General features: G+C 35.7%; 1 protein-coding gene across 2 annotated transcripts in view; it reads left to right on the top strand.

Moving 5' to 3' along the window:
- ICE1 (interactor of little elongation complex ELL subunit 1) overlaps window positions 1–27727 on the top strand; it is a 38540-nt gene extending 10813 nt beyond the window's left edge. Inside the window, exons 8-19 of one of the 2 annotated variants that reach the window (XM_054516484.1) lie at window positions 1609–1691; window positions 1947–1986; window positions 2075–2131; window positions 3788–3877; window positions 10002–10354; window positions 11320–15759; window positions 17511–17679; window positions 20557–20717; window positions 23313–23503; window positions 24771–24877; window positions 25802–25900; window positions 26832–27727. In XM_054516484.1, coding sequence (XP_054372459.1) covers window positions 1609–1691; window positions 1947–1986; window positions 2075–2131; window positions 3788–3877; window positions 10002–10354; window positions 11320–15759; window positions 17511–17679; window positions 20557–20717; window positions 23313–23503; window positions 24771–24877; window positions 25802–25900; window positions 26832–27013 — 5972 coding nt within the window. In that variant the 3' untranslated portion in view covers window positions 27014–27727. The remainder of the gene's footprint in view (window positions 1–1608; window positions 1692–1946; window positions 1987–2074; window positions 2132–3787; window positions 3878–10001; window positions 10355–11319; window positions 15760–17510; window positions 17680–20556; window positions 20718–23312; window positions 23504–24770; window positions 24878–25801; window positions 25901–26831) is intronic. The other variant, XM_054516486.1, reaches the window with a different exon arrangement.
- Window positions 27728–27916: the final 189 nt, after the last annotated feature.

The following is a 27916-nucleotide window of genomic DNA, read 5'->3' as shown; positions in this document are numbered from 1 at the left end:
TACCAGCGTCTGTAGGTAACTTGGTTCAGTAACATGTTGGAAACTCCCATATTTCAGTTTACACCTAATGTCTGCCATACAGCAGTCTTGTTCCATCTTCTTGATTGAACAATCTCATTAACAGTCTCATTCCATCTTCTTGATACCTCTTTGTACAGGAAAGCTGTTCTTGTATTCTTTCTATGATTTGTTATGTTTTCCCCTCTGGCTGATTAAGTCTAGTTCAATAAGACTGTTTTCACAGGGCATGGGCTCCAGTGTTCTAATAATCCTGGCAGGATTGTTCATGTTTATGTTCATATTAAAGTATTTGGTGTTCCTGATGTGTGTTTTCTGACTTTTAAATGGTCTGGCACTTGTATTTTAGTTGGTTAGTTAGTTAGTTTGTTTGCTTTTTTTTACGTGGAGAAAAAGCATTGGCTTCATGGCCCTGTGTTTTTCTTGTTTGTGAGGATGGATGTATGTAAGACTTTTTGAGACTTCACTTGCTGTGTCATCAATTGGCAAGGCAGATATTTGCATTCATATCATGCATATTTTAGCTGTGCTTACCATAGTTCAAAATACAGTGAACTGAGTGACATATCTTAGTGTTAGAAACCCCCTGAATCTTACTGTAAAGTGCAGGTACAAGGTGTTTATTTTGATGAGAATTTTGGAGTTCCATTGCAGGACAGCCAGGCTTTTTACACACTTGCCTCCAAAATCTCAAATTCTGGCAGAACTAGAACAAAATACTGAAGAGACAGTATGTGTTAGGTCCAATTTCAGTGACTATTTTATCTGTTTTGGTTTTTTCTATGTTCATTAAATATCTCAAACATTGTATCTTTTGGCAGTATGAAATTTTGCCATTATTGGTTTTTTTGTTAGCTTACCACTCAAGGTTCCTTTTTAAAACCTTTTATTTTAATAGGCTCTCTTCTGATTTGATCAGCAGGAGGATTCCATTTCTTTTCTTTTCTATCCATATATAAGTAATCAAACTGAACTCTCAGGAGTTCTCTCAGCTGACTCTGTCACCTAAGAATTTTCCTAGGAACCTTGCGTTCAGTTCTCACCTACCCTATACCCTCTATTTCCACCCATCTGCACTCTTGCCAGGTGTCTGTTAGACATTAAGAGATAAGGTCCTCTTCTCTATTAGTTTTGAGTGCTTTATGTATTTTTCTAATGCAGCTGGCTGTGGTGTGTTCATCTTTGAACCAGAGCTCTTATTTAAATAAGAGAATAAAACTGTAAAAAACCCTTGCAACTCAATTTTATCTCCTTTTTTCAACAATATACTTGATGTATATTTATTGTTCTACAGTACAATATCATTACAATATGACCCACTCTTCATTCTTGCATATAATTGAGAAAACTAATAAATGTATTGCTGTGGTTCAAAACAGTAATTATACAGTAGAAGGCAACATACTTTTATGCATGAGATATTGTCCGAATGAACCAAAATATAACTTCAGTAGATCTGTATTTCACACTATCTGTTTTTTTCTGGTGACTTTATTTGCAAACTAGGGAACTACTATACCAGCACCACTTAAATTAGTGGCCTCTTTACAGTATAGTTTTTAAATTGAATTTTGGTTCTCTTTTTTGAAGAGGCTGCAACAAAGCATACACAGGACTTCAGACAACTAAAAACTGAAAAGAAAAGGCTTGAAAAGGAGCTGAAAAAAGCACAAGTAAGGCTTTCCTTGTCTTTGTGTGAAACTTCTTTTAGTATTTTTGGGGGAAAGAAAGAAGCTATTAGTGTAATAGGTGCTGAAATAGTAAAATTACATTTTTGGGGGAATATTGAGTATTAAACATTAGCAATTCACTGTAAGAGAGAAATTTTCCAACTTCAGAAATGTTGATATAGATTTCATGCTCTTTAGGAACTGATGTTCTAAGAAATATGTATGGCATAAAAATTCTGTACTTCTTCATTTTAACAGGGAAAACTTGATGGTGTAATTAAAGAGAAGTGCAGAAAATGTAAGTGCTTATGTTTGAATGCCTTTGAATTTGTATGTGGTATTGTTCCATTTGAATATTTTCTTTCCACCTCTCCTCTTTTTAATAGTTAAACATGCAGAAACTCAGAGTTCAAGTGAAGATCTTGCAACGTATATAGACAAAGGTAAGACTTTTTGCAAGTCCATTCTCTGTGTGGAACCAATTGTTACGAATTTATCGCAGCTCTTCTGGAGCTGCAATTTTGGAAACAGGGGATACTGCTAAAGTGCTATAAGAGCAGATGTGGTTGATACAAGTAGGTTACACTGATGAAGGACCAATCCAATAGATTACTATTTTCAGTTTTTCAGCAAGGAAAACTCTTGATTCATAAAAATGACTAGTCTACCCTGTGCATATGTGAAGTCAGCTGATGTGCAATTATAAAACAAAATGCAAACACTGAAAAAAACACTAACAATCCCTCTGAAGCTTACTGAAATCATAAAGCACCAAATAGGAGAGTAATACGGTAAAATTTCTATGTGAGACTTGGAAAATCAAGTGGAAATACAGGAGGTATAGTTGTATTTTATCTTATTGACTTTGTTTTAGTGATCTAAAATATATGCTACAAATTTCCTGAATCTAACTGTAATGGAGCAAACTCCTTGAAAACTTCCTCCAAAGTACTGAGGCCAAACTTTAGGCAAATTTATTTTTTGTATTTTTTGCAGTCTTTTAAAGTGCTGGTACTGCTTTTGAACTGTTTAGATATGCTGAAGGCTGTTTTGAGGCAAAAGAACTTCACTGTTCTATTTCTTGCTTTGCAAAATAGGTTTGTTGCAGAAATTAAATGTTTTTAAAAAAGCCACACCTTGTCAGTTTGTGTGTGTCTTGGCATATTTTTTACTTTTGGATTGTACTGAATTGGTACCAAATTTAATCCTTTGATTTTTAATTAATGGCAAAATAGGAAAATTAATATCTGAACATTAATTTGAGCTTCAAATAGCAGCAAGGGTTTCTTAATAATGAGTAAATGGTAGTGTTGTTATTAGCTGTTTAGCAAAATTTGGTAGGTTTGCCTTGTATATGCTGACTGTTTTTTAATATGTCTCTTCATAAAATAATAGCAGTTTGCTATGGCCTTTGACTTACAGAATTTGTACAAAAACAGTCTCAGTTCCTGATTGTTGGATTTATGATACTTTTGGCATAAGTATATAAGGTGCTTCTGTATCTTACTGCAGTTTTGAGTTTTTCTTCCCTCTCCACTTCTCTTCTGTCTCTGAAACTAGGTTGTTTGACATCACCTAGCAATGGTGCTGTTAGAACTGTAGACAGTCTCCTAGTGTTGTGGCCTGATAATTAGTTCAGATACATGGTGCTATTACATGATAAAACTAAGATTAATTATTACTGAGTGAGCAGAAGTGTGATACGCATCTTCGTAGAAGATTTTCTCCCAGGTTCATGTAATTTGATTTGTTTTACAGAGCTGTTTAATTTCGCTAATGCTACATTTCAATCTGTTTTACCTTTTACTTTGGGGGCTGTTATAACTTTTTGCAGTACTCCCTATGAAGAGGAAAAGGTAAAGCATTCTCCAGCTGTTACTGTACTGGCCATATCCCCATAGCAGACTAAAGGATCTGTTCCCTAAATGGCATCTAGCATTTCTCTTTCACTGAAGCTTGTGCCTTGTTTTAATTTTTGTAGGTATTTTGTATTTAGTTGTAGGCATGTCTGTGTTCTGAGTAAAATAAAAACAAATTCTTAGTTCAATTCTATCAATTTATTTAAAATAAATAGATTTTTTATTTATTTATTTTAACAGGAAGAGCGATGTTCTTATTAGAACAACTCCGGATGTGCATTGACAGTGCAAAAGGAAAAAGAGAGAATGAGAAAAATGATCCTGTGTTAGGTACAATGTCATGCAAAGTCTTGAAATTTTCTTGATACTCTCTCCTTTTCTGACCAAAAGGCAATGTTGGTATTTTCTTTCAGCTTCTATTTGGGATAAGGAATGATCCAACAAAAGAAGACTAACTGTTACAGAGAGTAGGTTCCAGTTGGGTAGTAACTGCGTAACACTCTTTTGAAAGACTTAAATACTTTCCTTGGTCTTTGTCTGGTCAATTACATGTGTGATTAGAATCTGAATTATCTGAAAATAATACAAATATTAATTTGAATGGGTAAGTACACTTGAACCGTCTTCTGTTAAAAAGCTGTTGTAATTTCCTGTTGCAATCAAGAAATCAAATTCTTTTACTGTTTGTAAGTAGTCAAAACTCATCTCATGGTTAAAACTTTATTATTATATTGTTATCAAATCTGTAGTATATAATGTGAATGAAGGTGCATATGGGCTCTTTTAGTCTGAAACAAATACATGGTAATATAGATGAATTATAAGGTTTAAGAAGCTGTTACCTCCATTTTCTTCTTTGTAATGTGATATTCAGATAATGATAAAAAATAATCTGAGTAGTTATCCACATGCATATTCACAGCAAACTTTAACTGCTTTAACTTTACATAGCAGATGTTTTCTTTCTGCACTCAAGAGTAATAGATGCCTTGAAACTGCATTAATTTCTGTGTCGCATCTCTGGAATGTTTTTATTAAGCTTTATTAGTTTTTTCAGTGTCTCTACTACTTTGATTTTTCTGTAACTAAAGGTGTAGAGATACTGCCTGGGATAGGTACCCAGCAGCATTAAGAGCTTTGAAGATAAACTTTTCAAAGACCCTGTTAAGTCTGAAAATGTGCTACTAGTGTAGATCCCAATGAATCTGCCTTCAGATGTATTCCAATGGAATCCGCTTAAGAGGTGCCGAAATATAAGGACCAGCTCATAAACCTGGTAGTCAGCCTTACTTCCATGAGTTTAATGCAGCAAACATATGGCTTCAGCTCTAAAACTGAGCTAGGCACTTGTGCCCTGCAATTCTGAATTTAATGTCTTGATCAAGGATCAATCAAGTGACAAGAACAAGCACAAGAAACTGAAGAGTTTAAAATATATGTGATTTTAGGGGTATCAGGTTCCACAGTAATCCCTTTGCCATCCACCAAAAGAGGAACTTTAGATTTCAGAAACTGTGTTCCATCTTTCCTATTCATATCTTCTCAAGGAAACGACTGTACTTTCATAGAAGGAAGCAATTATCTCTGTCTCTTCTAACCAGTCCTTCTTTCTTCCCACTTCAGTATGGAGAAAATTCTAAGCTTAGACCATGCTTTTGTTGGAATGGCTAGATTTCATAGAAATAAGTCTTTTGTCCTGTTACTGGTTTGTTTTTTTCCCTCATCAAGCCTAGAACAGCTATATGGTTATTCATCCTCTTATGAAACTGGTCTTTACCTTGAATTCATAATAACAAAGTGCTTATGTTTACAGGTGCAATCTTCTAGGAAAAAAAGGATCTTAATGAGTTTGCCCATATTATAATAGTTTCAACCTAGAGAGCGGATCAGCTTGATGGTAGTATCTTTTCCAGAGAATGTCAGTTCATCTGCTGCCTGGATCTAGCCTTTCAGAACTGTACTTCTTCTAACAGATTTCTTAGTATATTCAAATGTGCTGTGCAATATCCAAAGCTTTGCATTATGGATCAGTGTCTTATCTGTTCTACTAAGGTTGATACTACTTTGAATGGTTTTCTTGAAGAATATGTTCATATATGAAAATTGGAAGACTCATGAGGCTTTCCAAATGTGCTGTTGTGAAAGCCTCATAAGATAATGGAGGTTTGCAAACTTAATTTAAAAGCATTTGGTAGTACTGTTACAAATCTACCAGTAATAAAGTTGACAATACCTGCATCTGACCATCAGTCCAGTAACCTTGGGCCATAATCTAAGGTTATTATTAACATTGATAGTATTTTAGTCTTTGGAAAACTTTATCTCATATAGTTGGGACATAAAATCACCTACATTGTGAATAAACATTTAATGAAGCATTTGAAGAATCTTGCAGCTGGGTGCTGAATATTTTGCTAAGTTGGGTTCTCTAACATGCTCTGTTCATATACAATGGTGAGATGAACTGAAGAAAAGTAAAGACCCTGTCTGGGAGGAGCCAAGCTTCTTCAAAAGGTGTTCTGTAACTGGGTTCTGAGCTAAATTTGGCTTACTACGGAGCTATACCCATCTTATCAGCTCATCTTTTTGTTTGGGGATACAGGATAGGGGAGAAGCTGCATGTAGATCTTAAATGCAGAGATGGAAAGGAGTGCACTTGAGTTGTCTGCTTTAATATCAGATTTGCTGTCTCAGGAAACAGAATATTGCCTGTAGCTTCAAAGAATATTTAGTGTATGAAGCATCCTGAAATTCACATAATTGGATACAGGTTGAAAAATTCTGCCTCATTTTCAGGGCATTAAAAATTTCAGTGGAGGAATTTTTTTCTCAGAGAAACACCACTGTTCTTGAGAAGTGTGCAGTTGCTTCTTCCAGGCATCTGTAATCACTGTGCTGATGAGGTTTTGCTGTAAATCAGATGAGATTCTATGGCTAGATTATTTATTTTTATAAAATACCACATCTTAATCTGGTCCTTCTTGAGATGAAAAAAACACAAGACTTGTTTCAAAAAGTTGCTTTGTTGCTTGGAGTGAGTAGAGGACAACTTGCAACAGAGAATTGCCTTGCAATGTACTCAATCAAGAGTAAAGTTTTGACTTGTAAAATTCAGTTTGTTTAGTACCAAGGCAATTAATTTTAGCATTGGATCACTTATGTAATCTCTGCTTCTTTCTCCACTTTTCATGAAGAAGATATTTCAAGTAGTACATGATAGATTTTGATGGTATTTTCAAATCAGAGTAATCTTAATGTCTCAGAAGTGAGAGAAGGCAGCAGTGTAAGGGTTCAAAGCTACATGAACTAGATTCCAGGTTATAGATTTCAGGAGAAAACTTTATCATTTCATTAAGTCACATAACAAACAAGAGTGCGATTCCCTGGATAGAGTAAAATTTGTCTGTGAAATATGATCTTTGTGAGGATCCTTCCAATGAGATGGGCTCAATATTAATAAGGCTTTTCCTGGACCTGAGGTTCAGACCAAGGTGCCAAAGAGTTGACAATTTGAATGAAGAAACTTATGTTGAATCTTTAAAAATTGCTATGAAAACCCTTCCTACAGTTAAATGGGTAACTATAAGAAAGGTATCTCATTGCCAAAGAAATGCAGTTATCAGTGACTGGGTTGGAAAAGGATGAGTTGAGAAGTTTGGAGAATTTCTTAGTTATTCAGAAATTATGTCTTTGATCCATTGTTCAGGGGAAACATTTAAATTAATTATATGTATCAATATTCTTGGACTTGATGTAAGTGCATGACTGATTTTGAGAGTATAGATAGGATGTAAAGTTCTAATAAGTCAGTTCTATTGTGTAGTTCACTGTGAAAAGTAAACTTCCTAATTTTCTAAATGGAGTCTGTATAGGGGCAAAATCTGTAACTGTGTTGCTGCCTGCTTCAGTGCAGGGTAAATTCTGAGCTTTGAAATGGTTGGCACAAAACAACATGAAAAAAATCTAAGAGACAACCAACTTCTGAATTTTCCTTATTTTCTTTGTTTCTATTTGTCAAAGAGCTCCTTTTGCCTTGGATTGGAACTCAAATTGTAAAAAGAATGTAGGTTTGTCCTGAGAAAATTTAGAACATCCTGGAAGCTCTATGTGACTGTGGCTTGTAAATGGTTTTATAAAACAATGTATTGTTGTAATACTTATAAAACGTAAAGGGAATGGCAGAGCTTTCTTATCTTTGGTGAAAATGATGTGCTAGGGTCCTTCGGGTTGATCAGTTTCTCCCTCCTCCTGGTGTCTAGTGCAGTAATTGAGATCTTTTCATGGAGTTGCTACATGAAGTGACTTGAGATGGATCTTTGAAATAGGGTTATTGATCAATTTTTCTGATTTACTCCTTTAGTGGTGCTGATGTATCAGAATGTGCTTAAATGTTTTTGATTGCTGAGGAGGCTATTTTGACCTATCAAGTTTAATTAATGTTTTTGAATGTGATACTACCATTGATGTTGCTTTGGAAATATCTGTGCAAGTTCTAGTAGTGGATTAACACAGATAGCAGTAATGAAGTACACAATTTTTTTTTTCCCCTAACAGAATGCAAGTTGTGCCAGTTAAATTAGTACATCCTATACTCAAAACCATTTTATGCATGTGCTGTTATTTCTACTGTGGGATGGTGTGACTTGCCTTTGAGGCAGGGCAATCAGATTTGTTGCTAAAGGATCCCTTGGGGTGGATTAAAGTAGAAAACCACTAAATAATTGGTATAACAACAAATTTTATTAGAACTGCTTTGAAGCTATACATGGAAAACACTGTAATGGATTGGAAAGGAGTATATAGCTATTCTGAAGTGTGTGATCACCCTAAGGAGGAAAACTGTAAAGAAAAAAGATAGAGGAGAAAAGACAAAGATAACCACCACCTGTGGCTACAATGATGTGTGGGTGATTGTGGTCTGTGGTTGTGATATGCAGTAGGAGTCTGTCAGAGGTGGAGGCCTGCATAAGCATCAAAATTTGGGGTTTTTATAACCCTCATCTTTCCAGTAAACACCCCAATACCTCCTCCAGGAGGAGTTCCAGACATGTACAGTCTTCTTTCTTGAAGATCATGGAAATCCGGCAGTGCCAAGCAGGGGTGTGAGAGTGTGTGTTCAGGGGTTGGACAAAGTTTCTAAACAAAGGTTCTGAGTAAACTTTCAGAGTTTTGCAGCTTATGATGCGTGAAACTGTCATAAAAAACCCCTTACCCTGCCTGTGCAGTTAAATTGTTTAACAGCGGTTTCTCTTAAATCTAAACTAGTTTTTTTAAGGCAAAATTTAGTCACAAAATTTAAGTGGTTCACTGCAGATGGTGTACTCATGTGTATGCAGAATAGGCTTGATCTCTTGCTTTAATACCGCTGATTTGGTGTCTAGTAGTGTTTGTGAATACTATAAACAAGATCGCACATACAATGTCATATAAGAATTGCAAATACTACAGAGTAGATTTTAGCTCCATATGACACACTGGGGTTTGGGAATTGTTGATTTTTACTGTCTTGTTGGAGGTAAAACTTTCATAAAATCATAGAATTTAAATTTCAGGAAACTGGGCCATCTTTTCCCTTTTTGAAATATTTAGCATAATTATAATAAATTTAAATTACTTGTCTTTAGACTTTCCTAGATGAATGTGTTTTGTCTGCATAATAAATGAGTTACTGTGTAATAGTAAAAACTGCGATTTGAAAAGTAACAAAACAAAAGTATTGCAAAGAATCACACAGAGCATTTGGACATGCTTTCTTCTTGTTAGAATAAATGTAAAACTGTATAGTTGACATTTGGAAGGGTTGTCAACTGCTCAGTATCGTTATCTTAGTTGTTCCAACAACTTTGTGCATAGGATACGTTGTGGTGCTTTTTTTAATTAAGGCTTCAGAACTGACTAAATAATACCATTAAAGCAAAATCTTTTGTGATTAGACTCAATATTTAAATTTAAAGAACAAACAATTCAAAAGCATATGCATATTAAATCATAAACTAGAAATGTAGCTAAGAGCTTCCTTGTTGTATTTATGGCAGGGTATAATTGTAACTTGCTTGGAAGCACAGCTGCTGGTTCAAACCTGCAGGTTGCTTTAAGCTGAGAATTACAGCCTGGGTGGGGAATGTCTGTGCACGGTTGTTCTGCTTTTTATGACTGTGAGTTACTAGGCAAAGACTGAGATAAAACATATGGACCTTCAATCCTACCATGAATGACCCTTCCTGATGAGAAAAATTGGGAATGTTTTAATGATCCAAGTCAGGGAGTTTGGGGAAAAGCTCTTTGCACACGCTTTTTTCATTAAAAAATAAGGAAAGCATTTCTGAAAGTGACTAAGATCTTCTACAGAAACGTCACTTGAAAATATGGTATTACATTTTTATTACTATTATATATTATCTCTGTAAACAAAAATGGGAGGGCAAAAATTCTTAATGATATTTTTCTGTCTTAGACACCATACAAATCCACCAAAAGATCAGGAAGAGTGATGGCAAAACACTACCTTGGTGTTCTTCAGGGGAAAGTGCTGTAAAGCAAAATTCTGTAACAGCGATGATAATTCAAACAAGTACTGAGCCCTTTGGAGATGATTGTGCTGTGAACAGGACTACTGAAGAACAACTTCACAGTGGTGAGGATAAAAATGTAGATGTGATAATACAGACAGGGAGGGAGCACAGCACTTCAGGCTTCTCCAGTCAGGAGCAGAGAGACCCAGGTGGAAATGTGATGGATATATTGAACTGGGCCAGACCTCTTCCTGCTCTACTTTCTCCAGTACAGCTTTCACCACTGACTACACAGGTGAGTTTCAGGATGCGTCTGACTTGGCACTTAACTTGGTCTTAAAATTACTAAAGATACTAAAGAAATAATGATTTTTGTTTGTTTGTTTGTTTTTGTTTGTTTGTTTGTATCAGTATTACTTACTCATGCACTGAAAAGGTCTCTGTGTGCTTAGATCTGTATGGATACTTCTTTAACCTTGTGGCATATGGTTATGTGTGGAAGGGAGGATGCTGGGGAGAATCAGAAGAGTAAAAGTGAGGAAATGTGTGGGTTGAGATAAAGACAGTTTAATAGGAAAAGCTGCGCATGCAAGCAAAGCAGAACAAGGAATTCATTCACTCTTTCACATGAGCAGGCAGGTCAACAGGATTCCATCATGCATAATGGTGACTTGGGAAGATAAATATCATCAGACCAAATGTCCACCCTTCCTTCTTTCCCTAGTGCTCTCACCAGTGTGCCGGTAGGAGAAGCAGAAAAGCCCTTGATGCTGTGCAAGCACCACTCAGCAATAATGAAAACATTTCTATATTATTAACACCATTTTCAGCACAAATCCAAAACATACGCCCTTTTCTGTGAAGAAAACTAACTATCCTAGCCAAAACCAGTATACAGTCACCTATGTCTCAACTTGCTATCATAATTTCCCAGTGGTGCTGACCTTAAGTCCCAATTTGTGTTCAATATAAGCTTGGCTTTCATAGCAAAATTCCAGAGCTTGAAAGTTAGATTCTGCTCAAATGCTCTTTTCCGGTAATTTTAGAATGCAAGTAGGTAGATAAAGAAGTCTCCTATTTTTACAGAGGTACTTTCATTCACTATGAAGATCAATGGTGGAGAGGGTTGTAATTTTGTTGACCAGCCTTAATCTCTCAAAACCATTGCATATCAGGGCCTTAAGTGTACTTGTTTAGAAAAGTAGGTCCTAAAACTGATACTAGGGTTCAGATTATTAACTTTGCTTTTTTTGATTGAAGGATATGTTCTTGGGAGAAGTCACAGGTTCCAGTGATGAAGAAGATGATTGCAGTACTTCTGCACTGGAGGATATTTTACAAGAAGACCAAGTTCAGCCTCTGAGTTGTAATGTAATCAGTCCTGGTGATGAGTATAACAGACAGTGCAAATCATGTGAGCATGGTTTTGATGCAGAAATCTCACTTAATCTGAGTTGGAATGAAAAGAATATTCATATCAGTCCTAAGATGTCAAGGAAGGAGAGAGATGCTGAAAGAAAGCAAGCTGAAGGTGCTACTCTAATGACAAACATGGTAACTAACAAATATTGTTTGGAGGAGAATTCTGGGGATGTGGAAACTGAGAACAGAAAACTAACTGGAGCAACAGCACACAAATCGGAAGACATGGAAGAACAGAAAGGAGATGGTGAGGACATGAACAGTGAAGAGGGAGATTCTTCAGTAGATTTTATGTTACAAAGTTTCAAGTGTCAGAATCAGATAGAAAAATGTAGTGTGGTAGAGCAAACAGAGGAGAATGTAACCTTAATTAGAGCTGTTGATAATGAGGGTACACATGAAAAATGTGGTGAATTAGTAAATGTAGAGAGAGATAAATTAGTAGCACAGAGAGAAGCTTCCAGAGAAGCATCTGTTCTGCGGAGTGTTTCTCATTTCCTATCTAAGCAATGCATTGTGCTTCAAAGAGAAGATGCTGAGGAAAAATCTGATGAGTTGATAGAAAATGAAGTAGTTGAAAATAAATCAAAAAATGCAGTCAAATTAACTAATATGACTGGAGCTATTGAGATCTCTGCACACTCTCAGTGCTCTGAAATAAAATATGACAGTGAAGAGATTCTGGAGAAACAACATATGCACACAAAAGACAAAGTGAACAGAGAATGTGAACCAGAGACTGTTCAAGTCTCTAGGCATTATTTACCTGTATCTGCTACTGAAGGAATCAGAACTTTGTCAGTCTTTCCAAATGATGAACACCTCAAAATTGAAGACATGAATATAACCAGAGCTCCAACTCCTGAACTACCTATGAAATTTAACAGAGGAAGTGTTCTAGAAATAGCTGAATTGTCAGAGCTACTCCATAGTGCAGAAAATGTAAAACTAGTAGATATAAAGGAGGTGGTAGGTTTACAAAGCAAACCACATCACGAGGAAGATGGTAGTAATTTATCTCAAAGGAAGTCAAACTTAGAAAATATACTTTCACTATCAAAGACAGCATGCATTATTGGTGCAGAAAGCAGTGTAGCTAAGTGTGGATCTTCTGCATTAGATTTTACAGAAGTGAAAGGTGAAATAAAACAATCTGAAAACTTATGTAAGACATTAGAATGTGGGCAGTCCAAATCTCAAAACTTTAGACTGTTTGAATCTCTAGAGACTGAAGTCAGAGTTAATCCAGAAGATTGTGGAGGGGAAATCAGTGAGTTGTTAGCAAGAGGGGATACAATTGAATCTATCTTAAGAGAAAGTAATCCTATTTCTCAGGAACAGTGTGCAAAACCTCTGACTCAGCTCTTGATAACTGAAGATTTTAAATGTGATGAAATAAAAGGGAAATTAAATAAACAAAGCAAGGAATTGGTGACTGAGACTTGCTTCAGTTCACTGAAGCAGGAAAAGAATGTTTTGAAGAAAAATGATATTTTGGAGATCATTTGCCATCCTACTTCAGAAATGGAATATAGAAGTGGCTTGGCTTTTTCTACTCAAAAGGCCTTGGAGAAATGCTGTACAAATAATGAGGAAACCAATTCTCCTGTGCAAGTGGGAATTGGCTTGGAATCCACAAGATCTCCGGATCTAAATTTCAGTCTTCAGAAAGTTGTTAGTTTCCTTGAAACTAACTTAGCAGGAAAGGCTGCTTTTTCCTGTACTTGGGAAAACAAGGGACATACAGATTCCATTATGAGTAGTATATTTAACTGTTCTTCAGATAACTTAGAAGAGGGTGCTGAGATTCTGTCTACTGAACAATTCAACATGGGCAAAGACCCAGGTTGCCCTGAGAGAGAATATGTACACAAAAATGAAGAGAAAACTTCAGATAAGGAGCAGTCAGTAGATAAAGAACCTCAAGCATCTGTTAAATCTCAGATCATATATGCAAACCCTTATAAGAAGAATGCTTTTCTCCAAAAGTTTGATTGTCAAGAATCGGGATGCAGGACTTCTACGTGGAAGGTTAGAACAGGTCCTTCTAGAATTTATTCACTAACAGGTGGGAGAGAAAGTAAAGAACTGAACAGTTTTGTGGGTTCTGGGAAAAATGCCATAATAAATTGTAAAAGTGATTTTGATATGCCAGAGCAGAGCAATGACTCTGAAGAAAAGGACTGTTCTATACAAAAAGTTAAGTACATGAAGTGTTCTGAATGTGTTCCAATGTTTAGAAACAAACTGAGAGCTTCCAGCAGAATTGCATTGGGTACTCTGGAAACCAGTGCAATTGTTGATGCTGATTACCAAGTACGTGAACTTCATTCAATGATGCACCCAGGAAGTACTTTCACAGTTAGTCACCTAAAAGCAGACACTGTCGTGGGTATGAATTCACAGTGTGAACCAAATAACTCTGGAGATAGTGCAAATGAGTGGTCAAGTGTGACTGGGGAGAGTTGTCCTGAAGACTCAGCCTCTTGGAAAACGGAATGTATATTAGTAACCTCTGAAAATACTGAGAGTGCTAATGAACTCATGCAGTCTAACATAGCTGGATGCATTAGTCACAATGAGGAAAGTCTATTAAAATCTGGAACATCAAAAGAAAGCCTTGTGACGCCAAATGCTTCAAAAAATAGGTTGCCACTATGCAAGATGTTAAACAGATTCTCAGAAAATTGCAGGCTGACTGTAAAAACCAGTAAATTAAATGCAAGAATGCTAGCACTTGGCAATTTCTTAGAAGAAAATGATTTTGCTAAACTTCAGTCAAATGGGAAACAAGGTTTATTACACAGTGTTGATACGGGGGTCTCAGTGTTTGAAGAATATAATAATAATAATCAAACTGCTTACAATACAGGAGAAAGCAGCACTGATGTTATCATAGATAGTGGTACAAAAAAAATTTTACTCAATTATCTTCCAAGTCCAGCCCTCTCTGATGTAAGGTGCAGTTGTCAAACAGTTGGTCAGCTTTCTGAACCACAAAAGACAGTATTAGAGAAGTTACATATGGTGGAATCAGAGTCTTCTGCTCTCAAGAAGAGCAATAAGTGGAAGTGTAAAGAGCAAGAACCATCTGAAATCTTGACTGTTTCTGCCAAAACAACTGCCCAAGTAATGCATACCAAGCTATCAAAGAAACTGTTTCAAGGTAAAAGAAAAACAAAGACTCTTAAAGTTACCCAGCCAGTTCTTGCAAATGCTAATACTTCTGTGGCAAAAAAATGCTCATCTGAGATGATAAATAAAATCAGGGAAGAGATAGGTCCTCCTCTGCCCCCCTTGCTACTGCCTCTGATTGCTACTCCTCCAAAAACTGCCTGTACTGTGTCCCCGGTAATGTCTTCTACAGGTCAATTCTCTCTGCTTTCCCCTCTTGATGATCTGATATCCCCACTATGCAAAACTCCTGTTCTTCCTCTCATGTCCCCATTAACAGATACTCCAGCAGTAAAATCTGCTATTTTATTTTCTCCTCCCTCACCCTCAGAAATGGCAGTAGGTAGAAGGATTTGCTCCTCACCTTTGAAATTTTGTACTTCCATTCCAAAGCATGCACTTCCCATTCCAGGAAGATTTCCTCTCTTTGCAGCAGTTAGTGCTGGTCCAGGTGCCCTTCAGGAGAACTCTGTGAAAATATTGGACACTATGTATCCAGAGCTGTCTGCAAGGGCAAGGACACTAAACATTCTGAAAGGCAATATTCAGCCTAACCGATGTACTTCTTCAGACAGCCAAAGTTTTCCAGGACCTGTGCCTCAAATAGGTGGATTCAAAGCAATTGCATCTACATCAACTGCTTTTGTTAAAGCTGGGAGCAATTTGAAATCTGATAGTGGCAAAGATGTGCAAAATCAGCAATTCTTTTCAAATCATCTTGGAAAAAGGACGCTACTGCAGGTATCTATGCCAAGAAGTGCCAAAAGACTGAGGCTGGAGAGTGAACCACCAAGGATGGAGCCCAGTGATGTTACTGCTGTCAGAAATACTAAAAATACCATCTCTGAAATGCAGGAGGCTTTCCATGGTATAAGCTATGAAATCAGTGATTCATCACAGTGTTCCAATTTAGAAGAATCACTACCAGTAAAGAAGGATTCTGAGTGCCAGAAAGTTTCTTTGGCATTAGAGAAAGTTGCTGAATCCTGTTTTGACTTGTTACCAGTTATCAAAGGTCATGTGTATGTTGGTAATATCTCAAAGATTCCAGTAATGAGAGATGAAGAGAGAGAAGTTGTCTATGAATTTGGTATTAAAAACAAGGTAAGTAGCATAATTTTAAATTTTGTTGTTTAATAATCACTTCTGTGCAGATGGAAAGAGTCTAAGTTTGTAGTATTTGAATTCTCAATTGTTGTGGCAATGTCCTGTGCCAAAGTGTAGTCTTGAAAGGTTATTAGAAATCTAAATTTTTATAACATAAGAAAATACAGAACTGCACAAGAAATTACTTTTCAGTGGTGTCCAAGATGCAAAACTGCAGTTATAAATACATATGCTTTTCTGATGTATGCATAAATCACTTTATTTTTGCAGCATTTTTTGAAGTGGACAGTATTAACAGTTGTAGGAGTTTCTCCAAAATTACTCTATTTTTTTAATTAAAAAAAATAAACTTTAATGTACATACTGGTATATAATTTAGTTCTATGTTTACCTTTACTATTCTACATCAGGTTATCAAATTTAATTTTATTGGAAAATTCTTCCCTTATTTCTCAGAACTTCCTTAGCATCAGTGCTGAAAAATTTTGCTTCAGTTGCCATCTTTCTCATAGATAATTTGTAGTTTACAGCAGAGCAATTCACTGACTAGTACATGGCAGCATTTTGTCCTGTTACAGTCCTGGTACGTAATTAAGTTCTCCTTAGAAGTTGCTACCAAGATCTCAGACCTCTTTGTTAGGAGTTGTCAAGTCTGTTAACTTCATAGAAGCAAGGCTTGTAGCTTTATGTTTTCAGGTCCAGCCAGTAGCAAGCCAGAGTACACACTCCTAGTAGAGAGACATGCACACAGTACACACCTACTCTTATTCCCTTGTCTGGTTAGTCAGGTTGAAATCCTGGTAGAGGAAAATACATTCGTATATATACAGATAATATGGATTCCCCCAGCAGCTAACATTAGGCACTCAGTATATTCAGTAGGTGACTGATATTCTTCTCACTTCTCATGTACTGACAAACTTAGAGACACAGAAGTATACATACATTCCTCCAGCAGCTGGTCTGGACTTGTGTCTGGGCCTCAGACTTGTGGTCTTTCAGGTGGCTGGCTTAGATCTTCTGGTTCCTCCCAAAGTTAACACTCAGAATCCCTGTGGTTCACAGATGCCCAGTCTGAACTGTGTACTCTCCAGCACCTGGCTCCTAAACCTCTCATTCTACTCCCCACTTTGAGGTCTCCCTCTAAGCATCCCCTAATAAGTCATGCACGCTCTGCACAAACTCAATGTTCTTTTTCCTTGCATCTCATATTAAGTCCCATGTTACTATAGGCAGCAACATCTCCTCCCCATCTCCTGCAGTGTGTACAGTGATCTGGAGAAAGACTGCTGTTAGCTTACCTAGTAAATCTCACACCTGAACAATGGGCTGTTTGTCCTTCTTTGACATCTTTGGAAGTAGCTAAGTCAGGGTGCTTACCTTTGCTCTGATTAGGTTATTTGGGTTACTCTACCTGTCATTATTCCTCTCCTCGTTCCTTCTACTTGTCATTATTCTCCTTGTTCTTAGAGGAAGACTGTTGTTAATCACATAAACAAACAATTTATATTAAAACAGTAGTAGCCCTGTTCTTCATTTGTTTATCGCATGTTTATTCTGGGAAGTTGCCTGCTCCTCCCTCTTTTTTCTTTCACTGGTTGCCTCTGATTTACTTTCCTGCGTTTTATATATATGCAAACAGTATTCTTGCAAATAAGATAGTAGTTTTTTTACTTGTTATACGACTACAGTGTTGTCAAGTATTCTTCAGTATGTAACAGTCTAACAATATATTTTGTGTCTTATAGCATTTAGCAGAGTCCTTGCTGTGCGTTATTCTCAATAAGCTGAAGGCTCAGAAGAATGCCCCAAATTATAATTTCAGTCAGGCTTTGTGTCGACTCTATGCAGGAATTTGTCGACAGTTGGGAGATTTGGAAAGAGCCCGCCTTTTCTGCTATAGTCTACTTAAAGAAGGTATAGTGTGGTTTAGTGGCCTTATTTTGTAAATGTGCTGTGTGTCTTTGCTGCAGTGTGTCAGAATTATTGTGTTTGTAAAAACAAACAGAAATCCTGTTCAAGGGTTGTTTTCCTCTTCAAGGCTTGTTTTCCAGATTTTTTTTCTGTAATGCAGAAATATAGACTGTTCTAGAAGAAATTCTCCTTCTCATAGTTCCACCACATCTGTACTGTAGTTTTGTGGTGACCTGGGCTCTTAGTAGTCTACTTATTTTTCCAAGGAAATATTTAATTTAGGACACTCTGTGCTTTCATTTCCCCACCATCTCCAAAATGATAATCTGATTTCTGTAAATTTCGTCCTTTTAGCCTATTAGTATTTTCTTATTTTAATTGAGTAGGTATTGATTCATAAAGAAAGTGTGATTTTAAACCAGGTATTTAACACAGTGTCAGGAGCTGGACAATAACTTGATCAAAACCAGGATATTTTTATAATATGTCCTCCTTAAAATCTTTTTACTTTCTGTTATCCAAATTCTTGCTTTGTTGAGAAGTTTTTTCCATTTTCATTCCTTTCCTTTGCTCCCCTGCCTTTTGGTCACAGGAACAAAGTTAACACATATGTACTATTGCAAAGTTAAGAATCTTAGTTTTGGAAGATTAAAACTCACTAAGTTTGAAAATAGTATACTGGTATCTGTGTTTAACATTAAAATAAAATTCAAGAGCACTGACAAGCAAAGTGCTAAAGCTTGAGATTGTTTCAATTACTTGCTATGTTTCATATAATGTTCCCATCTTTTTTTTGTTTTAATCTTAAAAAGGTTTGTGATTTCATTTTGTTCTTAGTTACCATTTTTTGAGGGGCTGTAATATTTTTGTTTGAGTTCTTTTTCAAATTCCTGTTCTCCCCTCTGTTTTTCTATCCTTCAGTCTGTTATAATTCTACTTTTACTTCTTTCATGTTAATAGTTTTAATACTGCACCATGTTAGAAACTATTACTTGTCAGATATATATTTTCTGCATCTAAAATAATAATTAAGCTTTTTGTTTTGCAGTATCTTACTGTTTTTTCTTTTTGTGGGCTCTTGCAAATATTAAACATTTCCCCTTTTTTCCTTTCTTTTTCCTTTCTAAGATCCAAACTTTAATAGCTTAATGCAGACTTTTATTGGATGATTTTATCTTCTAGACATTGAATTGCATAAGTTTCTATTGTCATTGTTCTGTGGTTTTATAGTAATTTTTTGAGTGAGGACAGCTGTAAACACATCTTAAGTTCTGTTTAGGCATTTTAAAATTTGTTTGGTTTTATTTGATTACTATGCATTTATTTTTGGGTTTTCTCTTTCATGTAATTTCACATATTCCCATCAGAATTATTGCAACCCAAGCTACACAATTACCAGATTCACTATGAACAGTCAGTATTGCTTCTTTAGACCAACATCATTTGTTGTCTTGATAACTTGTCCATCGTTTTTCTTCTGTTCTCCTTTCAAGTGTTCTGCCTTAAGTGACTATAAATAAAATGTTACCTTTCTGGTTAATTTTCCTTTCACCTCTCCTCTGTTCCCTCCCTTTTTTCTTTTTTTAATTTTTTTTATGCCCCTTGAACTCTACTCATTGTTGAGTGAATTTTATAAGTGTTTCAAATTCCTGGGCAGGCAATTCTAGTTGCCAGTAATTCTAGTTCACCAGCAGTCCTGATAGAAAAAACTGAATTCTTCACATGATGAGCAGCTTCAGAGTAGAAGTTCCATCCAAAACACCTCATTGAAGTGTATATCCTTTATGTTCATTAACGCTTCTTAATTTGATATATTTTGATATGTTTTCTAGTACTTAAGATCTTTCAAAAAATGTAGATGTTATGCTGAAGTGAAAAGTGAATTCAGCTTTTAGATTTCATTGTTTTTTGTATTGTGTTTCAGGCATATGCATTCCAGTATAGCATTTCATGCAAGGAAGTAGTATCTGCTTTTTTACTTATTCCAGTGTATTTGTTATTGCTTGCAATCTACACATTCATGTTTTATCTTAGTATTTTGCCTTGGAGCTCTCAGCTTTGGTTTTCAGAAGGGTCTTTTGGGTTCCCATTGATGGTCTGGAACTGTCCTGTCAACAGATAGTTGTCAGATACTTGCTCTGAATTACTTTATTGAATGAGGATTCTTCAATTATATGGAGTAGCACAAATTTTTACATCTATGGAAGTATAAATAGTAGCATGCAACATTCATATATGCTTACATACAACTTGCATAATATGCAATTTCTCTGACAAAGTCTGGGAAAACTGCTGAGGAATATCAGATTTGAATTATGCGAAAGTTCTTTGCAAGCTTTATATATATATATATCCATATATATAATTACATATAATTTCACAGGTGTATGGGTGCAATGTATTAGCAAGCACTGTAGATTTTTGGTTTTTTACTAATTCTAGTTTGGCCCAGTGATCAGAGTGCTTATTTGTGACTGGAATGTATTAGGTAGGTTGTTGGAGTGCATCTTCCAGTCTAATTGAATCCTAAAAGAATCCGGTTTCAATGCTCTAAGACCACTCTCCTTAGTGAACTAAAGTGAAGTAAGAAAGATGAAGGGAGAGGGAGTGAAATTACAATGGGGGAGGTGGCTTAAGGTTTGTTGTGGTTCTGCTGGTGTTTCTTGTTTGTTTTTTTTATTGGATATTTTCTTCTTATTTAGTCTCAGGACTGAGATGTGCTAGTATGACTCCCTTCCCTTAGGCTTCAGTTCTGATGTGACTTCTGTGCCTTTTTTCCTAGTTACCTTGCTGAATGCACTAGTTTTTAATGCCGAAATATATTCATTTTTGTGTTTTAAAATGTTAAAAATTTACTTAATTATTTCTTTTTTTCCTTAGACTATCCAGACTCAGAAAAATTGATTTTATTTGTCACAAATGTATGGTCTGACATATTTGTCTTCCAAGGTGCAATTAACAAAGCTATGCAATTAGTTGTCAGGAAGAGTGCAAGCAATGAGATGCTGGCCTGTCTAAGTGCTTATCTCAACTGGGAAAAGGTAATGTCTGATTTCATTGTCAATATCATCTTTTGTCTGCATTGATCACTTTGCTGGCTGAATCAAATCAAGCAACTTTCTTTTCTAATGAAAGGTGTGAATATCCCATGGAGGCTGTACAGCTGCACAACTAATGCTGCTTCAGGCATTTTCCCCCTAGTTGTCCAGACCCTACTAGAATACAATACTTTTCTTGTTTTCCCATCTACTGAACATTAAAAGTAAAGGTTGTTTTTAAACTTTTAACTAGAGCATTGTTGGACTAGGGAATTCCTTCCATCTTTGGAACTGTTCTTTGAGATGTTTCTTTCTTTTGCTTTATAATGTTGCTTTTTAAAATATGTATTTGTTTTGTCTTTTGTAGTTCTCTGTGTAACAGGTAATATGTTACTACAGTTATTTTCAAGATGAGCTGGTTTCTTTTTACTCATGATCTTTTTGCAAGGTAGACTGTAAATACTTGTTTATCACAAAAAAACTCAATTACTTAAGCAGTTGGTGTGATTAATACAAAACCAGTGATACCAGGAGAAGGATGATCAGTGAGAGCTGACTTCAAGCCTTTTAGCATTCGCCAAATCATTCAATTTCTATCAGTTTTCAGCGGCACATATTACCATCCTGAAAAGAATGTTGCAAGAAAGGAAAATTGAAATAATTGGGAGCAATTTTATATAATGCAAATGGAAAGCCAGAGGTGCTTTGCTTCTAAAGGAGTTTGTGTAACAGGCTGGTGTGTCTGTTTAAAGGCTAGGGCCCCATATATTTGAAAACTCCATATTAATGCCAGGCTTGCTTCCTGGAAATTAAATAATTTTGTATATATCAAGTGAACAAAATCATATTGATTCATAGCTGTCCTAGTTGCCAAAAGGGAGCATGGCTAGGACTTGGAGATTAATTCTGTACCACCTCACATCATTACCAGGGATGTGGGGAAGGGGGTATCTTCCAGGGAGAATGAGTCCCTTCCAGGCCAGCATAGTGTGGTGGACGGAGAGGTTGTGTACTGTTGTTTCCATGCGAATTGTTGGTCTCTCTTTTGTACCCTCCATCATTAGTATTTATTGTTATTACTGTTTGTATTCTTATCTCATTGCTGTTTCCAGTAAATTGTTCTTCTCTCAACCTGTGATCTTTATATTTGTGCCTCCAATTCTCCTCTCCATCCTGCCACAGAGAATAGGAAGGGAGAGGAGGGAGGAAGCTAGCTGTGCTTGGTTTCAGTGAGAGCACTAATCTGGAGAATACCATTCCTCAACTATGACAATAGCTCATCTATTCCCTATCCTAACATGCTGCTGTACAACTGCCTTGAGGAATGCAGTAGTCTTACTGCTGTTGTCATAGCCTTTCAGTGTTGAATGATTTTTTTTTCTTTAATCTCTGAAACCAGCTCTGAATTTAATTTGGTATTACTGAAATTACAGCCCCCTAAACCTGCTTTAGTGCAGGAGTGAATTAATTTGGCATGGATTTGTATCTGTTTTTTTTTACTATTATATCACAGTTGTGATGTAGCATTAATCTCTGGTATTCAGTTACACTGTGCTGCAGTCCCTGTTTAGCAAAGAATTTGTATTCTCCATTCTGTTAGGTTACAGCTTTTAGTATCATGCCAGTAGAGATACACATAAGAATGTCCTAGTAAATGTTCCTGGAAATATTAATTCTTTGCACTCACACTACCTACTTTATTAATGGATCTCTGAAATATGAGAGCTACTGCAGCTGGGGAGAAATACTTCAGAATTTTCTACATTGAAGATAGGAGATGACATCATCCTGTCTGTAAGCTCTGTTTTACTTGGGTAGAAATACAGATAAAAATTTCAAGTAGATTGTGATTAAAAGTCTGTTATACATATAATTTTAGGAGAAGATTGTTCTACTTCTGAAAGTAAAGCTCACTTGGGATGGGTATTTATTTCTTGGTCAAAGCATGTCATTTTAGTGCCTTGCACCATGGCAGAACTTGTCAATTAGATGAGGTTTTGTACTGAGGAGATCTGCCAAGCACCTATTCTGTTTATGTGATAAGCTTAGACTTTTTTTATATGTCAGATATTCAAAAAATGTTTGTTTTTAAATTTCCTTTCTTCCCTTAGCTGTTTAATTGGCAGAATGGTTTCACATGACATATTTATTTACCTCAACTATTGAAAGTATTTGCTTGCAAATTTGCGCCTAATGAAGAATAAATAGTAATAAATTTTAAAACTATTTATATTAGACTAATTATTAGACTATATTAGACTAATCTTCTTGCACTGGAAAAACACACTTCTTACCTGTAGTGAGAGAAATAAAAATCCCCAAATTGTAGGAGAAGTTGAGAGAGTGGGTGTGAGATCTGTGTGTTTTCTTGTTTGGGTATTTTTTTCCCAAACTCTTCTTTTAGTAAAAGTGTCAGAAAAAATACCTAGTACTTGAAGGTTTTGGTTTATGTACTCTATTTGTTTGTGCTAATTCAACCCAAAAGTTGGATATGTGGTGTAAGATGCTGTACACAGTCAGTATCAAATATTTGTAAAGAGTTTGGTTCTGGGCTGGTAATTTTTTATGCATTAAGATAATTACCTTCTGAAATTCCAGAGTTCATCTTTAGATGCTGGTATTATGGTCTCAAACCTGCTTTTAGAAATGCAGTCATGTACAAAAGTAGAATTTCACCTGAGTGAGCAGTATGGAGAAGATCTCAGTGAAGATGCTTGGCAGTATATATTTGCTGTTGATTTACTCTGCTCTCATATGAAGTGGGATTGGACACATGATAACGTTATAAGGTATTGTGGTGATCATGACTTTCAAATGTTTTCCTTTGTGTTTTTTTCTGAGGTTTGTTTTGGTGGTGTTTTTTTGTTTCCCAAATTCATTATGACTTAGCTTTTAACATAATAAAATGTTGCATAGGTATTTAGAAAATGAGGATGTTTCAGCCTGATGAGACCTAGATTACTATGTATGTGTGCATTATTTTAAGATAGGAGAAATTATCAATGAGGAAATGTAATATTTTATGGTATTGTCCCAAGAAATGAACCCTGTTAGAGCTATTCTAGTAAAGAATTGCTTTCACAATAGCTGTATAAGATTTTGAGATTGTCTGTCAGTGAAGCAAAGTGATTGTCTTCTTCTGAACGCACTTGTTGAATTCCCCTTCCCCCACTGTAGAAAATGAAGGTGGAATTTCTGATATGAAAATAACACTGCTTCTGTGCTGGAAGTGAAATATATCCATACTCATTAATGTATTATGTTGATTTCAGTCTGATTTTAATTCTAAAATAATTATAATACTTAGAGTCAATGTCTTAATTTTTCTTTGAACCTAAAATCCAGGATATGGACTGCTACCATACTTAACCTTGTTTGAAAGACTCCATTTTGACTGCTGCACTGATCTGACAGCCTTGATTTTCTCTATAGAGGTTACATGACTTAGGAGACATTTGTTTATCTGTGACATAACATAATAAGTGATACTTATAATCATCATCTTGTATATAAATTCCATACCTTCAGATAGTAAAGAAGATTTTTTTGTTGAAATACTTTCAGAATTAATACAAATTAGCTTCAGTGAAACATATGTAGTCTTAATTAAAGCCATACCAAGGTGATTGTCTCTTGAGTTGTGCTGGTCATAGGACCTAGGTAACTAGGTCTAGACCTAGACCTAGGTAACTCTACCTAGACCTAGGTAACTAGGTCTATCAGCATAATTGGTAACTCTACCTAGGTAACTCTACCTAGACCTAGGTAACTAGGTCTATCAGCATAATTTTAAGGATTAAAAAAGTCTTACTTTGGGTCATTTTAGGTTTAAAAACAAGCATCACATCCTACTTGTAACAAACAAACTGAATTTTCAGTCATATAAGAAACTTACAGAACATATCAGCATGACATTTGAAAGCAACATGATTTCATATACATTTGTCAAGTCAGTCTACGTAAAGTTAGTAACAAACAAAAGAGTCATTTGTGTATGAATACTATAACTACCCCTTCATGCAGTATGAGATTTTCAAATTAATTTTTCTTTCACAGCAAAGTGCTTTGGCCTTCTATGGATAACTGGATAAAGAAGAGAAAGGGGCATGAAATTGCTCAATCAATTCGTGATAGTGTTATAGCATTGACACTCAGGCTAATTGGTAAGTAATCTAAATTCTTGGTTGAACTTCTATTTTGTATAAGTATGTCTTTATGAAAGTGTCAGGCCTATCTGGAAAGGGGGTTGAAGTATTATTGAATTTTATTGGATCTTTTTGCAGGTATTTTCTGTTTATCAGCCTGTGGAAAGTAGGTACTTAAGTTTTCAGAGATGTCATATTGATTCATGATAACAAATACCAACATGTTTTATGTATTTAAAATAAAATTATCTGTAGCCACATATAGAATCATAGAAATCCTGAGTTGGAAGGGACCCACTGGGATCATTGAAGTCCAACTCCTACCCTGCACAGGCCAGCTCCAGGAATCACACCACATGCTTAATGCGTCTTGAAATCAGACAGGATTGGTGCTGTGACCAGTTCCCTGAGATGCCTGTTCCAGTGCCTAACCAACCTCTGGGTGAAGAATATTTTTCTAATAGCTAACCTAAACCTCCCATGACACAGCTTCATGCCATATAGTTTCCAGCAAAATGTATAAAATGCGGTTTTTTATGCAACTTAATACCATAATAAATTTAAGTTAAATTAATTTATTTGGGATCTAGGTGGCATTTGATGTAAATATATATAATTTGAGTTTCAATAAATATTTTCAGTATGTAGGCTATATGACAGGGTTTATTTAAAAAATTGCATTCTTTCTGAGTTTTACACTAAAAAATTGTAAACCTATAGGAGGTTGGATCAATCTGATTAAAAATGCATTGGGGTCTTCAGTTACACAAGGAATAAGACAACTGTTGTTCCAAAGACAACATGGTAACAGGAATTTTTTGTAGTTAAAATTTACATTTTATGTTGATATTTCAACAGATAGACAGACAGTTGGGAAGTATAAAAGCTGGGAAGTTGACTGTCTAAATAGTCAGATATGTAGTAACACTTTTTTTCTTTCAGGTCGATTAGGACAAATAGGTTTGAAGGAAGGCTATCTTGCTGCAGTGAAGAATATTAGTTCAGTAATTGGACTGTTTGTACAGCATGCAAAAGAGGAAGGTAATGTTCTTTTAGAGGAACTTGAGTGTAACATCCACAATGTGAAGTTCTGCAATGCCAGAATATAAATTAAGGCACACATGGGAAAACAGCCTGCTCTTGCAGTTTTTATTAGTATATAACAGGTCAAACAGTTTTCAGTTTGAGTCCCTTTCTGTTACAAAGTTAATGAGCTATTAATAGTATTACCTTCTGTTTGAGACAGAGAAAAAATGTGAGATGGTTTCAGACACCTTGGAATTGGACTGTTTCATGTAAGAGCCTGCCAGCTGCATTAGAGATCACTTAAAGGGTGATCAAGTTAAGATCACTTGAAGGGTGATTCTAACTTGAGCAGTAATAGCTAATTTTTTAACTGAGCAATTTATGCTGAAGCTTACTAATAAAATTGTTGTATTGGGAGACGGACAGTTCAAGGTCCTGATGAGATGAAACTAGGCAGTTAGAGCAGCAGAAATCCACATTGTTAAGTTACTCTGGATGTTAAGTACATTTTGCAGTGAAGCATTTGTTATTGTTTGGGAGCTGTTTTGAACCACCTGTATAACTTCTCTTCCTTGCAATCTCAAGTTCTAACATGGTAGTGTATGGTGTACAGCGTATGTCTGTTTTTCTGACTCAGTGTAAACCTGACTGCTTTCTTAAGTCTGATTACTCTGAACTAAAGTCACTAGAGTCTTAATTCCTGTACACCCTTTGAGTACTAAAAAGTTGCTGAATTGAGAAAACTGGAAAGTGTTAGTATAAAATGAGATGTTACAGAATTTGTTTGCACGTTGTCATCTTTCTACATTATGGTGTTAGACATCACAACTGCTGATGTGTTTTATTTTCAGTTCTTGAATAATAGTTTCTATAGATTCAAGATTCCCTAAAACATTTTTGCTTATCAAAAAGTATCTATAAGCTGATTTTTGTTAACTTTTTGCAGCTATTCCTTGGGGTGTGCAGCTGGCAGCCGTATATTCACTATGTGACTTGGGTTCAAGCAATCCAGAAGGTATTGTTGAGGCCATCCATACCTGGAGAGCAAAAGTTCATGACAACATCCCTTCTGCTATCACAGATGGCATAGCTGAAATCACCTCTCTGTGTGAAATGGAGCTAAACTAGGGAAGTGGACTGATCTAAAGGAAAAAGTGCCTTACCTATTAAGCAGTAGTTGGTTCCAGTTAAGAATTATACCAAGTGGTGTGTCTTCTTGTATTTCATGCTTTTAATCAGAATGTCTGATCATACAAAGCAAGGTCAAGTATTTTATTTGGCTTTTCTGTTTGAAGGAAGAGTTTTTATAAAATAAACAAAAATACTTGCTTTTCCTAGTAGCTGATTAGTGATCTGAAAACGAGTGCATCTTGAACTTCTGATATATTTCTGGTTTGATGACAATAAAAATCAGTAACAGTTTTCGTTTTTCTACCTACATCAGTTTGGAGTATGGACTATTTGACAGAATATTCAGCGTGACTTGAAAACCTGGCTCTATTATTTTGTACTATTTTAATAAAGTAACCATTCAGATAGCAGAACATTCCCCAGATTCTGCTTTATTTTGCTTGGGTTGTCTTATAAACTTAATTTAAAATACTTGTGGAAAACAGGTAGGAATTGACTTTTTTTGTAGCCATTGTGTATGGAGTAACAGATACTAAATCTCTAAACTTGTATATATGGTGTATTCTGATGTGTCTCACATTTGATATTTTTTCCACTTGGAGAATTTTGTGTATGTAAATAGAGAGTTGGTTGAAAAAAAGTTCATGTTTCTAATGATAGCTTCACTACACTCTGTTTTTGTATCTCTCATAATAAAAGAGATGAATACTATTGTGTTCTTGTTGACCTTTTAAATAACCCAGAGTTAACTGTGTTTCTAGCTTATATAAATACTGTTTTGGGGGGCAGCAGGAAATTGCCTGTTGAGGTAATTTCATTCACACAGAATGAATTGTCCATAACATTGCAGTTCTGGACATCTCTCCAAAAGTTTCTGGTATGCTTTGGAGGCTTGGGAAG

Source organism: Molothrus ater, chromosome 1 (genome assembly GCF_012460135.2).
Source record: "Molothrus ater isolate BHLD 08-10-18 breed brown headed cowbird chromosome 1, BPBGC_Mater_1.1, whole genome shotgun sequence".
NCBI lineage: Eukaryota > Metazoa > Chordata > Aves > Passeriformes > Icteridae > Molothrus > Molothrus ater.
Note: the sequence above shows the minus strand (reverse complement) of the source record. Positions and strands in the feature narration are given on the sequence as shown.